A 15,079-nucleotide genomic window follows, 5' to 3' on the forward strand; every position below is an offset into this window, starting at 1 on the left:
CTACGTGATTACTACCCAACTCACTCAACTAAACTAATCCGTCACTCAAACAATAAACATAGACATAACAAACTAACTACTAGTCAGGTAAATCAAGTAACTAGGTACTTATAAAATAACAAACCCACCACATAATAACAAATATCCACCCAAAACTGCATCATCAGCGCAAACAAACCACCCCCCCAGACCAACATCACAGGAAACACTGTCTTGTCTGTCTACCTCCCCTCCTCCCTCTCCGCAATCGTCGAACAACTCTCCCCATTCAACGCCCCCAGCCCCCCACTCCCACCCTCACCAGCACGCTTCTCCTCCACCAACGCCCTCACCAAATCCCCAAGTTCCCTAACCTGCTCTCTCAAATGCACGACCTCCAAACTGCACGGATCCATGTGCACCACCGGCGCCGTATCCAGCACAACCTGGCGCCAGGAATCGTCGATCTCGAAACCCACCTGCTCCGCGGCATGTTCCCACTCCTGGACGTCGTCGTCGTCGTCTTCGCCACGTCGTCGGTTCCACCGGATGCGGCGCGCCTCGCGCACCTCCAGGAAGGCGGTCACCACCAGGAGAGGCGAGTAGAGGACCCCCATGACGAGGTCGTTCAGTTTGGCGTAGCGGTGCCGAGGGAGCCACCATTCGAAGGGGAGGACGAGGAAGATGATTTCGAGGAGGTTGAATGCTGTTGGATTTTTTGTGGTTAGGTTAGGTTGGGACGGGGGGGGATTAGGAGGGTGAGGGGGTTTATGGAGGGGACGCACGAGGAATGAAGACGTTCTCGTCTGGTGCGCGCACGTATTGCATTGTCTTCTGTGCGAAGATCGCCATGTATTCGTCGATGGCGTTGCCGGAGATATCTTCGTATGCGCTGTTATATAGGGCGATGAGGATGTTCAGGAGGACTGGGTGGGTTAGCTAGCTATGACTTCGACACGAGGACAGAGGAGTGCGTACCAATCATGACGATAAAGTTGAAGAGGTAGTAGAGGATGATGCCGAAGGGGAAGGCGAATTCCTCGAAGATGCTGAATTCCGGGCTCTGCATGACGCTGTTCGCCATGCCTTGGATGATGGCTCTCGTGACGGGCAGGTCGTTGTCGACTTGGGCCATGCCGACGAAGGCCTGGAAGAAGCCGACCAGGACGACGAAGAGGAGCGCGAAGAAGATCAAACTCTCTTTCATCATGACTCGGAGGACGACGAACATGGCGCCGAAGAACCGGAAGGAGTCCAGGTAGAGGATCATGCGCATCCAGAACATCGGGCCGGCGAGGGCGAGGAAGTTATAGCTTAGCTCGTTGAGCTGCTGTCGCTGTTCGTCGTCGGCGGAGGACGAGTGTGTTAGTGCTGCGATGCGCAGGAAGAATGAGACCGCGAGAAGGCTGTAGAGGGTGGAGTTGAAGGCGTTCCAGAAGTCGAAGTAGAGCCAGCCGATCTTGTATAGCTTGGTCATTTCGTCGCAGATGAACGCAAGACTCATGACGTAGAGAAATCCCTCGACAACGTCTAGATCTCCGCTGGGGTTGACCGTGTTGATGACCTGGGTATACAGGATGAGGTATACTACCGAGAAGAGGATCTGGCAGACATTCTGGTACTGCGGAGTCCGCATTCGGTCGGGGTGGAAGTGGACCGAGAACTTGATATTATCGCGTTCATGATACGGCACGAAATTGGTGGGATTGCCCTCCTGCTGGCAGAACCAGCCATTCCACAGATACCGGATACACTTCTGGTATCCAGAGGAGCCGATGACTCGCAATGCGTGAAGATCGACCGCGCGCTCAATGACATTGGCAGGCATGGTCTCCTCGCCATCGATGAAGATGGAGTATCGCTTCAGCAAGGTATCCATCAGCTGGATATCCTGATTCGCTTCTGTTTCAATGCTAAAAAAAAAAACTCTATTAGTTGACCACAGCACGGAGAAAGCCAAGACAACCTACATGCGCTTCGCGATGATCTCACACGCCAGGGCGCGGCGTTCATGGAGATCCGAGTCCCACAGCTCCTGGGTCGCTTCGATCTTGAACCATCGCAAGCACACCAGCAAGCAGAACAGAATGCAGGCCTGCAGCTCCTCGCCTCCCGCCTGTCTCGCGGTTTGGACTACATCGGCGGTGATGATGCGACTGTTGGGGTCGGTGATTACGCTCTCTTCCAGCTCGCAAGGGATGACCTGCTCGATTTGATATTTCAATCGCAGGGCAACCTTGGTCACCTCTTTTGCATGATGGGTGGGCGGGAGCTGGTCCGGAGCATATGCAGACAGCACTATAACCGGGGTCAGCTTGCATGTGTGAGTGCATACAGTGGTCATGACGTACGTTGGCGTCGTTCGGTGGGGAGACGATGATGGGTGTGGCCCCCTTCGGACTGGAAGATATCCCGCCAATGACCCATCGTGGACGCCTTCCGTAATGCAGGAAAGACGATGGAATTATCGAGGAGACGGAGAGATGGCGCAGAGCGAGAGAGAGGCAGGTCGATGGGACTCCGTGAATGTCAACGACTCAGCCAAGACCAGCCGCGGTCCGCCCCACTTCGGCCGGTCAATCAGCGCCTTCGAGCGTACAAAGAACTGCATTCCTGGCATCCATCCAGGCAAAGATGTACATCGCACGAGATGAACAAAAAGAAGTATGTGGATAGTAGTAGTCTAAACAGGAACCACAGGTACTGACCCGTAGATCAATAAAGCTTATGTACATGAGAAGGCGGGATCGAACATCCTCCAAATGCTCCTCAACAGAGATCCAAACACGAGGCCTCAAACCATCGGACTGGGATGATGCTCGACACATCATGCAGCGTGGCACTGTGGTCTCGGGTTACACCATTCTCATCAACTAGGGAACTTGCCCCAGTGTCGTCGACATTGCTGCTTGATCACGACGCCCGTGTGCACATTAAACCGTTCTCCCGACTCATAAATCATGTCACATTCGAAAACTCTTCTATGCAACTTTTTTTTTTCTCCAAACCCCATCTGCCCATGCTCCATCAAGTCTCCTGAAAGTTCAAAAAGTCCCCGGTATCTCCTTTCGTCCAGTCTTCACTCAATCCAGTCGAAATGGTTGGATCGATTCATCCCTCTGCATCGCCAGGCGTGAGTTGGGGGATTTACTCGGGGACACCGTCGTCGCTCTCGGACATGCTCTCGTCACCGCTGACCTCCATGTTCTCACGCTCACGCTTCTCCATGAGCTCCTGCAGAGCAGCGTCATCGTGCTCGGTGACGGCCTTGGGAGCCATCTTGATGATGCAGCCACCGTTGGCTTCCTTGATCTTGGCATCGATCCTTTGGATGGCCTCCTCGAGCATCTTGATACCGATGGTCTTGTCCAGGCACTGGCTGGTCAGGACGTACAGCGGAGGGGCGACCAGCTTGACCTTGATCTGGGCCTCGGGGGTGTTGCTCTCCTCGGCGGTGCGCAGGGCGTTCTTAACGGCGTCGATTCCGTCGTAGCCGAAGCAGGTGACCTCGATATCGGCACGGACCTTGGTGGGCTGGGGAGTAAGTCTCTTGCCGATGTACTGCGTCAACTCCTTCTTGACGTTCTCGTTGGGGAATTCGATGTCGTTCCACACGTCGGGGTTTCTAAAGTCGAGGAATGTCAGCCACAGGGGTTAAACTGGACGGCCGCATGCATCTTACGTGATGGAGATCTTGAAAGCGTCGTGCGAGTGGCCGTATTTGCGGTTCAACGGCCATCCGATGGTCTGATATAGCGTCTCCAGGGGAGTCTGGGTGGCCTCGGCGACATGTCGCATGATGGAGTTGACGGCCTTGCTCTTGTTGTAGCGCTCTTCACACTTGGTGACATCTTCGGGGGAGACTCGGCGCTTGGACAGATCGATATAACCTGCAGGTTGAAGACACAACCGGTCAGCACCGTGGACGGCATCATTGGTGTCACCAGGTCCTTACCCTTCTCCTTATCGACACGGAGAACGATGACCACCTCGTTACGTCCAATGCGAATGAGCTTCTGGATACTACGAATACGTCTTCGCGACAATTCGGAGAGCAGAATCATTCCGTCGATGTTGTCGTATTCGAGGAGCTTCACGTACGCGCCCATCTCGGCGATCTGGATGAAGGAGAAAAAAAAGCGGCGATTAGACAAGGGTCGCGACAGCAAAGAAACAAAATCCAAGGCAAGAAATACCCACCTGCTTGACATTGACCATGACATAGCTGTCGACCTCCGGGTACTTCTCCTCGTAGAAACGGCTGTTCGTTAACGACATTTTCGGCGGGGTTGCGGCGTCTGCCAGACGAAGATTCGAATCGGCGAAAGTGAAAATCAAGGACTGACGAATTCCGAGACAGAACTGTCAGAAATCAGGGCCTCCGGGTAAGAATCCGTGCGGAGTCGAGAAGGTCGAGGGGCAAGCGAAACGGGGATTCGGCGGTGATGAGATCGAAACAATTCAAATCGCTTTGTGGCGGCTCAAAACCCACTTTGGGCTTTGCAGCGTGACTCATCACGTGCTGCCTCACCGCCCGGCAGAACCGATAAAGGCGTTATCGCCGGCCAACCCGACTTTTCGTCACGACTTCATCTCATCGGTCTGGAGAAGGCGGCCTGGCTGTGCTGTGCTGCGTCCTTGTCGGTTTCTCTCCGGATCCTGGGCTCTGCATCTTCCAAGGATGAGGTGGCTCCATTGGTCCATGTGGTCGTGACATATTCGCTGCTTCCTGCGCTATCTCCGTCATAACAGCGCTAATTAGCAATAGTTACTAGCCATACCGCCTGTTGCGCTACCTGGACTCGCCTATCTTTTTAGTCAGAGATTCCCATCTCTTGCTTTGTTTATTTTTGGGCTTTTCCCCATCGGCGATTTTTCTTCCTGTCTTTCAAGCAGCATATATGGCGCATGCTGCACTGCGCCTATTTTCTACATTTACCTGACTAGACTCGGAGTTGTGAATCAACATGTCGGAGCCCGACTTATCTCCAGAGCAAAGCCGCTCTTTACACGAGCGGATCTTCAACATCTTCCGTACCGCTCCACCGACCAACGCTGCCCCGACCAGCGCTCCCCGTCAATTAGCAGGACCCGACAAAAATGGAGGTTCTGCTGCGCCCTACACTCCTGGAGAGACGTCTCGTCTGCTGGAGTCATATGATAGCCATGAACCCGCCTGCGGCCTGAGAGGCTCTTGCGACCACGGCACTTTCTCCCCCAGACTGGAACGTGATGAAGCTTGGGGTATAGCATCCTTGAACGATGTTGGCATGGCGGGACCCCCTGGCCGGGATCCCTCCGGCGACGGTGATTCTACTCAAGGACCGGAGAATATCCCCTCAATGGAATCATCCGTTTCAGCATTTCCCATGAAGAATCGCAAATCTTTGTACGTTCGGTGTCTCCGATATTCTCGCGATCTTGCGAGACTCATTGCTGACAACCGAACCAGATATATATCCTACTACATTCCGTTTTTTAACTGGATCACTCAATACCGCCTATCCTTCCTGCGAGGAGACTTGATTTCGGCAATGACCATCGCGTCGATTTATATCCCCATGGCGCTCTCCTTGTCATCCAACCTTGCGCATGCGCCTCCGATCAACGGCCTTTACTCTTTCGTGTTCAACCCGCTGATTTACGCCATCCTGGGCAGCAGCCCTCTGCTCGTCGTTGGCCCCGAAGCGGCCGGCTCTTTGCTGACTGGTACGATCGTCAAAGCGAGTGTGAGCCAGGGTCTATCGAAAGAAGAGGACGAAGCCGCAAGCGCCTTGATTGTCGGAATAGCCACGGCAATGGCAGGCGCCATGATCTTGATTGCCGGTCTCACTCGGCTAGGATTTCTGGACAATGTGCTGAGTCGACCGTTCTTGCGGGGGTTCATTACCGCCATCGGTTTTGTGATCTTTGTGGACCAGCTCATTCCCGAGGCCGGGCTCGCCGAGCTGGCCAAAGATGCTGCCGTGAGCCATGGAACCACGGTGGAGAAGCTGGTCTTCTTTGTCAGGAATATAAGCAAGTGTCACGGCCTTACAGCTGCGGTGTCCTTCACCAGCTTCGCTATAATTATGGTGTTCCGGTATGTCCCCGCATCACATTCCCCCATGGCCTCTTAACTAATTACGTTTCTAGAACTCTCAAAAAGCTGCTCCAGCCACGATACCCCCTCGTCGCCTATTTCCCGGATCGTATCCTCGTGGTCATCATCTCCGCCATTCTAACATGGCACCTTGGCTGGGACAAGCAGGGCCTTGAGATCCTGGGTCCGACCAAGAACACCGCCAACGGCGTCTTCGCGTTCAAATGGCCCTTCCAGTTCAGTCACATGAAGCATGTGCGCACCGCACTGAGCACGTCCTTCATCATCGCGTTGCTCGGCTTCTTCGAGTCCTCCGTCGCCGCCAAGGGACTCGGCAATGCTCGTCAGGCCGGTGTCCAGGGCATGGCTGTCAGCGCGAACCGAGAGATGGTGGCCCTGGGCGTTGCCAATGTCGTCGGCGGTTGTTTCATGGCTCTGCCGGCCTTCGGAGGCTACGGGAGAAGCAAAGTCAATGCGTCTACTGGCGCCCGGTCTCCGATGAGTAGTATCCTGCTGAGTCTCATCACGTTCATCTCTATCATGGTTCTTTTGCCGTATCTATATTATCTTCCGGTATGTGCCCTGCTTGTGAAACTTCCTGTCTCCAAGTAATTGCTAATGTCGTCTAGAAAGCTGTTCTATCCGCTATGATCTCTGTCGTCGCATTCAGCCTTATCGAGGAGTGTCCGCATGACCTCGCCTTCTTTATACGTCTGCGCGGATGGACCGAATTAACACTGATGGTTCTCATTTTCGTCTCGACTATCTTCTATTCTTTGGAACTGGGAATCGCCCTCGGTATCGGTCTCTCCATCCTCATTCTCATCCGCCACTCCACCCAACCTCGAATCCAAATCCTCGGAAAAGTCGCCGGCACGTCCGACCGGTTTGAGAACGCTGAATTGCACCCCGAAAAGGTGGAACTGGTCGAGAGCGCGCTGATCGTGAAGATCCCCGAGCCGCTCACCTTCGCCAACACGGGAGACCTCAAGAACCGCCTGCGTCGACTGGAGATGTACGGTACCAACCGCGCACACCCATCCCTGCCTCGGATGCGACCCGCCGAGCACAACAAGAACCTCATCTTCGACGTGCACGGAGTCACGAGCGTCGACGGCTCCGGGACGCAGGTGCTCTTCGAGATCGTTGACGAGTACGCCGAACAGGGCGTCAGGGTCTTCTTCTGCCGTCTGCCCAACCGCGACGTCTTCCGGATGTTCGAGAGAAGCGGGATTGTGGACCGCTGTGGCGGAATGTCTCATTTCGTTTCCCGCGTGGATGAGGCGCTCAGGCTTGCGGAATCGGAAGATCGAGGATTGACTGCCTAAACTGGGCCACGAACACACGAACACACACCCTATACATACCAACCGGTTTGGTTCCTTTCAAGAGCTTAAAGAGCGAAAACAAAAGCGATCTGGCTATATGCGAAATATTCGGTAAACGTAGATTTTGACTGATGACATTGCGTTGATATCACACGACATGGCTGGTCCTTGGGGATCTGATCTCGAGGGGTGGATGAAAATATTGTTTGTCGATTTATCGGAGGAAAAGGGAATCTGTTGATAGCTGGACTGTTGATAGCTGTAATAACATGAACGAGTAAATATGGCAGTGATCGCATGCCTAGAAGTGAAAGGGTTCGTGAAGCCTCCATGGTTGTTCGTCTCCGTATCGGCATCAATAAGGCGATAGGTGGGTAGTATGGTCGGATAAGCATCACGATGCCTGGTTCTCGCTAGCCGTAGCGGCCCTCCGAACAACAACCCGAAGCAAAGCTTCATTTGCTCTCAGCCCGAGCTTTTTCGTCGGGCTCATATCATCGCCATCACCGGCACTTCCATGCTCGTCTCCATCCTGCTGCGTCTGCGCCCGCAACTGCCCAACCAGCTTCAACCTGCCCTCCCCGGCGATATTAAACCCAGCACAGGCGATCTTCGACACGCGCACATGCTGCTTCACAAGCGCCGAGTTCTCCGACTTCCCCGCAAGATCCAAATCCATCGCTAAATGCCTGCGAATATAATCCGACAGACCTTCGAGCACAGAGCCCCTCGGCGCCTCGTCCGACGCTGAACCCGATCGCAGTAGAAAGCTCCCCAGCGACGCCCTCGGCACGTTCACATTCAGCGACCTCAGCGCGGGCGCCACAGCCGACGAAAACGCCACCGTCAACTGCAGCTCCTTGACCAGGTCCTCGAGGACGCGCGAGCCCTCGCCCGCAGACCCCTGGCTCAAAACACCCACGTAGATCTCCAGCGCCGAGCAGGTGAAATCCGACGAGAGGCGGAGATTCGAAACATAGGTGTCGAAGTTCGCAGACAAGAAGCTCAGGAATGTTTGGCGGAGGGGGTTCGGGAAGCGCGTCATTAGGAGCGGGAGATGCGTCTTCCCGGTCCCGGGCCTGGCTCTTTCTTTTCCTTTTCGTTTTCTGGAGACACTTGCGTCGTCTTCGTCTTGAGAGATCGAGGTAGGGGCTAGAAGCGCCGCTTTGTACGTGATATTCTCGTACTCTAGCGTCACGGCGATCCCGGCGCCGGGGCCGTCGGATTCGGGATCATATGTAGAAGGGTTAGAGGTGGGGTCATCGAGTAGTGATAGACTAGGTAGAATCTCCCAGGTGCAGTCTTTCAGTGGGCCTGTTCGCGATAGTGACTCGTCTTCTGCCGCGCCGGTGGAGACGCCTGAGAAGGAAGACGACCCGGAGATTTGGTCGCGGAGGCGCGTCGCGTAGGTTTTCAACGCGACGGGGTTGTCGAGGAGGGATGGGTATTCTTTGGCATGGTGGAGGGGGGAGAGGCGGTGGAGGGTCCAGGAGGTGTTAAGGAGGTGGTGGGGGGGTGAGGAGGGCATTGTGGTTTGGGGGTTGATGGGGATGGGGGTAGGGATGTAGTTGGGGGAGATGCATGATGGTATCTGTTGGTGGAAGAAGACGAGGTTGAATTATGGATTGGGAAAGTTGAGTAGGATATAGGATATTGGGAGGAAAGAAATGGTACATACGACCACAGGGTGAGGAGAACAGGGCTTCCCGTCCGCTCAGCCGTACTTAAGCCTCACGCCGGCCGGTTAGTAGTTGGGTGGGTGACCACCAGCGAATCCCGGCTGTTGTATGTTTTTGCTTTTTCTTTTCCATCTTTTTAAACCCCAAACAAAATGCCTATTATCTATCCATCTGCCTGGTGTTCTCTACCAACTTAGATTGCGGGGCTGATATGGCTTCACCCCCTGATGCCCACCACCAAATCCTAACTTGCTCAGATCCAATCATTTACCACTTTATTCTTTACTACCAGATATTCTGTAAAACAACAATGCACTAATAACTGATATCTGCAGATTCTCTGGAACGGGCATTCGCAATTTAGAGCCACCGTTATGGTTGTCTAATTTACCATCCCCGGACATGGCACGATGAAAAGAGACATCAACATCAAGACAGTCTTATTGGCTGACAGAATGCAAACCCTGGTCAAAAAAGCAAACAATCACACGTGAGAAGGCTGGATGCCAACGTGTTCACGTGGGGCTGAGCCTGTAACCTCGATAGTGCTCGAACACCAGAGGAAAGGCATCATCATAGTTACCAACAACAAGAAATGAAGCACAGCAGGCGGCACAAGCTCAGACGCGCCGCCGCCGGGCTGAAAAACATATTCCGACGCGATGAGGGCAAAAAGCCCCAAGAAGTCAACACCCAAAATGCCTCCAGTGCTTCCGGCTTCGCTAGTACCCTGTCCCTTCGCATAGAGCAGAATAAGGCTATCCAAAACGTTTCGACTGCAAGTGAGCGAGGAACTCAAGGACCCCATGGTCCGGCAAAGCTCGACCTGTGGCAAGAAGCACTAGACAAAGCGCAACAGTCCACTGAATGGAAATCCCACCGAGACAAATATGACGAAGCAATGCGAATGTGCCAGGAAAAAAACCGAAATGTTTTGAACGATAACAAGGATGAGGAATCTGCCAACCTCGCTGGAGTCGCTTCGGGAAAAGGCCCTGGAGAAGCAGTGGGGATACGAAAATTCCCAAGGCGAAAAAATATACTTTCGAGATATCATAGATCGCATCGTCAAATGGGTGGGAGTTTTCAAGGATCCGGGAACCCAGTTAGCTGGTCTGGATCCTACCAAAGCCGCGTCGTTTGTCTGGGGATTTGTGCAGTTCTTTGTTGAGGCAAGCATGATTACCAGGTTTATGGGTTTAATATTGACCTAAAGCAGAGAGCTGTAGTATACAGTGAAACCAGAGACCTGGCCATTGATCAAGAGCCCATCGCAAATCTTATCAGCCGATATGCCTTGATCGAACACTTCTACCTCAACAATACACCAGGCAGCGCAGGAGAAGTGAACGATGCAGTCAAAGAGAAAATAGTAGAGTTGTACTCTGCAATTATCCTCTATCAAATGGCAGTTTACAGATTCTGGACGCAGGGCAAAATTACACATGGCGTACAGAGTCTGGTGCCTCACGAGCTCAAAGACCTCTCGAGCAACATCCAAAGGAAGTCAGATGAGGTCGAGCTTATTTTGAACATTAGCGACAGAGAGTTGCTGCACGAGTTGCTCAAGAATTCGGAGCCAATCGCCCACATCGGCAGCCAGCTGAGACGGGTTTTAGACGTGGTGATGGATATTGAGGTGCAAAAATACTCAGATGTCTTGAAATGGGTGTCACCGATCTTACATATGGATCATCACCGTTCATTGTGTCCTATGGAAGGAACGGGAAAGTGGCTTCTTGAGCACCCAGATTGAAAGGAATGGAGAGAGTCGCAGAAACCAGAGCTGTTCTGGCTGCGAGACAAAATGGGCGCAGGAAAATCGAATCTGGTGTATTTGCGTCCCACGTTCATAATCGCTTGAATGTGAAATGTGCTGATGCATAAACTCTAGATCTATCGTCATATCCCATTTACTCGAAGCAAGCATCAACGATCAGGAACGCGTGGCATACTTTTATGCCAACAGCACGAGTCGAGTGGAGGATACCAAGTCCGCCGAGACAGCCTTGAGATCTCTGCTCAAACAGCTCGCTATTCAGGGCCACAGAGCCCTACTGCAACCCGTTGTTGCAAGATACGATGAGCTTCGTGATATTTCTAGTCTCGGAAAAGAGGATTGCATCAGTCTGCTGACCGGTATCATCAGCGAATATCGGCAGACTAATATTATCATCGATGCATTTGATGAGCTGGAAGATGATGATGTCCGACAAGAATTGTTAGAGTGTTTAAAGAAATTAACCAACGGATCACAGGGCGCAGTGGTAAAGATATTCATTTCGAGTCGCGACCATGTTAACATTGGCAATTTGATGGATCGAAGTTGGGCCTGTCGAAAGGAGATTCTTGTTGGAGAGAGCAATTACTACGACATTGAGAGATTCATTACCATGCGTCTGCAGGACCTAGAGAAGGCGCTTCCTGACCCGATTCCAGAGAACATCAAGAATGATATGGAATGTCTCTTGAAGGAGCAATCGAACGGAATGTAAGAACCCCTTATCATTGATCCAAGGTCTTGTTGACACTACTAGGTTTCTTTGGGTACACCTGTCCTTGAAGTATCTATCGCAGATCAAGTTAAAGAATCCGGCTACGTTCGTCGATGATTTGAAATCAGTGCCTTCCGGCCTAGGAGAAGCATACACGAAGCTGTACAGATCCCTGCTCCAAGATCAAAGCCATGACAAAATTTCCAAAATTCATTTGGTTTTATCACTGCTTATGTGTGGATGCCGTGATGAAATATTCGAGAGCTCAGCTTTTCTTTCAGCAATCAACTACAACCCCGGCAAGGAGACCTCAAACCTAAGGGCAATGGATGTTTTAGATCTATGTTCTACCTTTGTGGAGCTAGATCCTGATACACAAAGCTTTCGGCTCATTCATTTGTCAGTAAAGGAATTTCTCCAGACTCTAACAGAGTATGAATCGACGACTGCACACGCGCTAATTGCCAACCATTGTCTCTGTTATCTTAATGAGGAAGAGTATTACGGTTACTATACTGAGCGCTTCCGTATGGGCATTTCAAGACAGACTTATGATTTTGAATATTACGCCACCGAGACTTGGATTGTTCATTCGGCTAGAGCAGGAGCCCTGAGACAGAGTCCGCCACTCGCACAAGCTTTATTCGAGTTCTGGCCTCGGGAGGGACGCACCAAGAAATCTCCTTTCGAGAAATCGGTCGGTGGTCTGTATAAATACAAGCATGCTGATGATTTCCTATCACCTATTTTCAGTGGAGGGTACGGGTCCTTGGTTTTTGATTTGAAGCCAACGACGTTCTTCCTGGCCTGTGAATATGATATTAGAGAAGAGATCGAAAATCATCTGTCAAATGGTTGGGATATCAATACCACAGTCCCCGGAGGATCAGGACTATCATTTGCATGCATTGGTAATCATCTGGAACTCGCATCATATCTGATTGAGCATGGGGCAAGAATTGTGCTTGGCACCGACACATGCCTCAGAAAATCGCTTGTATCCGCGGCCGTCGAATGCCAAAACCCGAATATCCTGGGTTTGTTATTGCGACATGATGGGAAAAGAATAATGCAACCAGCATTGGAGTGTGCTCTGAACAAGAGAAATTTTGATAGGGTCTACATGTCTCTATCCATGGCATCCGAAAGATTGATGGAGCAAAAGATCAACATGTTGCTTGAGTATTCATCCGATCTTGAATACTCGCCTGAAGTGCAACGAGAAATGTTCCGAGGAGGCCCTGAGCTACTTGACTTGCTTCTAAACCGGATTCCTTCATTACGTGTTACCAGCGAAATACTCAAGTGTCTCTTCGACTCAGGAGCTCCACCAGCTGATATTAAAAGCCACCTTAGGTTGTTGCTCCGCTTGGACAGCAACTTCGTGGCCTACGAGTCATTCCAAATCGCACTAAGACGGTACGAAGGAGATGATAATCCACTAGAGGTCATCAAGTACACTTTAGAAGATTTGAATCCATCCGACCCGTCAGTCTTGGTATCCGAAGCGGCCTTGCGCGCGGCAATTGGCAACATGCATAACAGCGTCATATTCACCGAGTTCTTATTACAAGCAAACTGCACTTTGGAGATATCTGATGATACAATTTTATGGACTGTTCGAGAGTCAGGAGATCCTGTGATCATTGATCTTTTGCTTCGACATAACCCAGTGGCTCGAAGCCTTCCTCTATCGCATGTTAAAGGGGCTCTGGATTCCGTTATCCATTTGGCCGAGGTGATGGCAATCCTTTTGATACATTCACCAGAATTAGAGGTTGACCAAGAAACATTTACCCTGGCACTTGAACAAACCTGGGCTGGGCTTGAAGCCCTTCAGGTTATTCTTTCACGGGCTCCAAAAATCGCATTAACTCCAGAACTGATTCACAATATCCGTTCGGACGCAGCAGACAAGATCATGCGTGAGGTGGTTGACTCAAGTATACCTGAACAGGTTACCGAGGAAATCATAAGAGCTGCTTTGGGTAACTGGTTTTGTTGCGGGACTGGAAACTCTTACAATCCTCCATCACTGACAATGATCGAATTGCTGTCTAAAGCCCCCAAGGAATTGGACTTATCAGAAGAGACCATGTACCTGACCTGCAGCTCTACTCATTGGATCATGGATCAGGTATTTGGGCGCTGGCCTAGCGCCCATGTGTCAGAACTCGCCGTGGAGGCTACCCTTGGCGATGTGCGAAGGTTCCGTGCTCTCGTGAATTCCAAGCCCTCGATTCAAGTCTCTATCGAGGCTATCACATTTTTGTGTGGGATGTACAACCACCCCAATAAGGCCGACACTTTGAAGGAGATGTTGAGTTTCCAGCCAAGCACTATGATCACGGAAGAGATGCTCCTCGCAAGTAGCGCTCGCATAGAATTCCAGGGTTGTGAGAAGGTCTTTCAGGTCTTTGACATCCTTCTAACGCATATGCTTTGTGTGAAATTGACAGCCAAGATTATTCAAAAGGCAGCGCAGAGTCGCCACCACCATACTCGCATGCTTAAGAGAATATTAGCAGCTCGAAAGGATCTCCACTTCAGCCCGCAGTCCATCAGCATTATCTGCAGTCAAGATGACCCTAGCGTCGAGTTCAAGGAAACTGTGGATGAAGTCTTCAACCGATCACAAAGTACTCGACTCGGCGAGAATGAAATGCACGAGGTAATCACCTGCAGTTCGCCACAAGGCCTTATGACAGTCCTGGCAAAGAGACCGGATGCGATAGTGACTGAGAGCCTTGTCAAATGTCTCATTGATGAAATCAAAAATTACCGAGTTTACGACGGGTGCTTTTATCAATGGGGCCGTGACATTAGTGATGAGGCATTTGATATGTTGCTGTGTCGTGCGGATTTACCGGAGGTTCCGCGCCAATTATTGACATTTGAATTCCGGAATGCAAGAAAAAAAACATTTGGATAGACCTTTGAGGCTGTATTTATTCTATTAATCTGATTATTATCTTTGTATCTCAATGAAAACCCTTCTTGGCCGTATATCCTTCGGACCTCTTAACGGGATCATATGCTTTAAGTGATACAACAAAATTACCCATTTGGAGACAAAGGAGAGTGCTGTCGCACCTCAAGTAGACTGGTTTAGACAAGCGTGGCTATCATTTAACCTTGCCCACACTCACCGGCTCCCTATAGATATCAAAATTGAATAGCTCCAAGTACATACGACCATAGGGTGTGGAGAACAGGGCTTCCCGTCCGCTCAGCCGTACTTAAGCCACACGCCGGCCGGTTAGTAGTTGGGTGGGTGACCACCAGCGAATCCCGGCTGTTGTATGTTTTTCTTTTTTACCAATGTTTTATTTATTTTTTTTTTTTTACTTGTGGTGGAAGTATAAGGAACCGAAATGTAGAGCACCTATCTATGCTTTATGTACTTCAAAGATTATTGGCATATTACGATAGTCAGTAATTTGGTAACCATCATCCTACAATGTGTCTCCAGCAGAAATAACTAAGCAGCCCAGTATGAGGTCGTATTCTCCACGA

At 51.1% G+C, this 15,079-nt stretch overlaps 6 protein-coding genes across 6 annotated transcripts, besides 1 other annotated feature; 3 read left to right on the forward strand and 3 right to left on the reverse strand.

Moving 5' to 3' along the window:
• Positions 1-39: 39 nt before the first annotated feature.
• On the reverse strand, positions 40-2,473 carry yvc1 (putative potassium ion channel Yvc1). The gene is made up of 5 exons (XM_024848842.1): positions 2,331-2,473; positions 1,950-2,277; positions 958-1,892; positions 765-905; positions 40-685 (listed from the first exon to the last, which is right to left on the reverse strand). Exons 1-5 carry the CDS (start codon positions 2,404-2,406, stop codon positions 222-224), a joined length of 1,944 nt encoding a protein of 647 aa, XP_024708577.1. The 5' UTR covers positions 2,407-2,473; the 3' UTR covers positions 40-221.
• A 174-nt stretch (positions 2,474-2,647) lies between these two features.
• Positions 2,648-4,429, reverse strand: P170DRAFT_404274 (translation initiation factor eIF2 subunit alpha). Its single transcript, XM_024846516.1, has 4 exons — positions 4,180-4,429; positions 3,935-4,097; positions 3,662-3,869; positions 2,648-3,604 (listed from the first exon to the last, which is right to left on the reverse strand). Exons 1-4 carry the CDS (start codon positions 4,255-4,257, stop codon positions 3,127-3,129), a joined length of 927 nt encoding a protein of 308 aa, XP_024708578.1. The 5' UTR covers positions 4,258-4,429; the 3' UTR covers positions 2,648-3,126.
• A 517-nt stretch (positions 4,430-4,946) lies between these two features.
• P170DRAFT_350650 (SulP family inorganic anion transporter) lies at positions 4,947-7,389 on the forward strand (the record flags this gene model as incomplete). Its single annotated transcript, XM_024843816.1, has 4 exons — positions 4,947-5,368; positions 5,432-6,061; positions 6,115-6,634; positions 6,691-7,389. 4 exons carry the CDS (start codon positions 4,947-4,949, stop codon positions 7,387-7,389), a joined length of 2,271 nt encoding a protein of 756 aa, XP_024708579.1.
• Positions 7,390-7,783: 394 nt separating this feature from the next.
• Positions 7,784-8,917, reverse strand: P170DRAFT_352555 (uncharacterized protein; the record flags this gene model as incomplete). The annotated part of the gene is made up of 2 exons (XM_024843927.1): positions 7,784-8,452; positions 8,504-8,917. 2 exons carry the CDS (start codon positions 8,915-8,917, stop codon positions 7,784-7,786), a joined length of 1,083 nt encoding a protein of 360 aa, XP_024708580.1.
• Positions 8,918-9,915: 998 nt separating this feature from the next.
• P170DRAFT_127582 (uncharacterized protein) lies at positions 9,916-10,996 on the forward strand. Its single transcript, XM_024842391.1, has 3 exons — positions 9,916-10,240; positions 10,288-10,901; positions 10,963-10,996. Exons 1-2 carry the CDS (start codon positions 10,019-10,021, stop codon positions 10,822-10,824), a joined length of 759 nt encoding a protein of 252 aa, XP_024708581.1. The 5' UTR covers positions 9,916-10,018; the 3' UTR covers positions 10,825-10,901; positions 10,963-10,996.
• On the forward strand, positions 10,876-14,495 carry P170DRAFT_507961 (uncharacterized protein; the record flags this gene model as incomplete). Its single annotated transcript, XM_024854520.1, has 4 exons — positions 10,876-10,901; positions 10,963-11,275; positions 11,327-11,559; positions 11,606-14,495. 4 exons carry the CDS (start codon positions 10,876-10,878, stop codon positions 14,493-14,495), a joined length of 3,462 nt encoding a protein of 1,153 aa, XP_024708582.1.
• A 267-nt stretch (positions 14,496-14,762) lies between these two features.
• Positions 14,763-15,002: a sequence feature (Protein overlapping with rRNA (P170DRAFT_352310, PLB53281.1) was converted to a misc_feature.).
• Between the last annotated feature and the right edge of the window lie 77 nt (positions 15,003-15,079).

Source organism: Aspergillus steynii (genome assembly GCF_002849105.1).
Source record: "Aspergillus steynii IBT 23096 chromosome Unknown P170scaffold_2, whole genome shotgun sequence".
In the NCBI taxonomy this organism is placed as follows: Eukaryota; Fungi; Ascomycota; class Eurotiomycetes; order Eurotiales; family Aspergillaceae; genus Aspergillus; species Aspergillus steynii.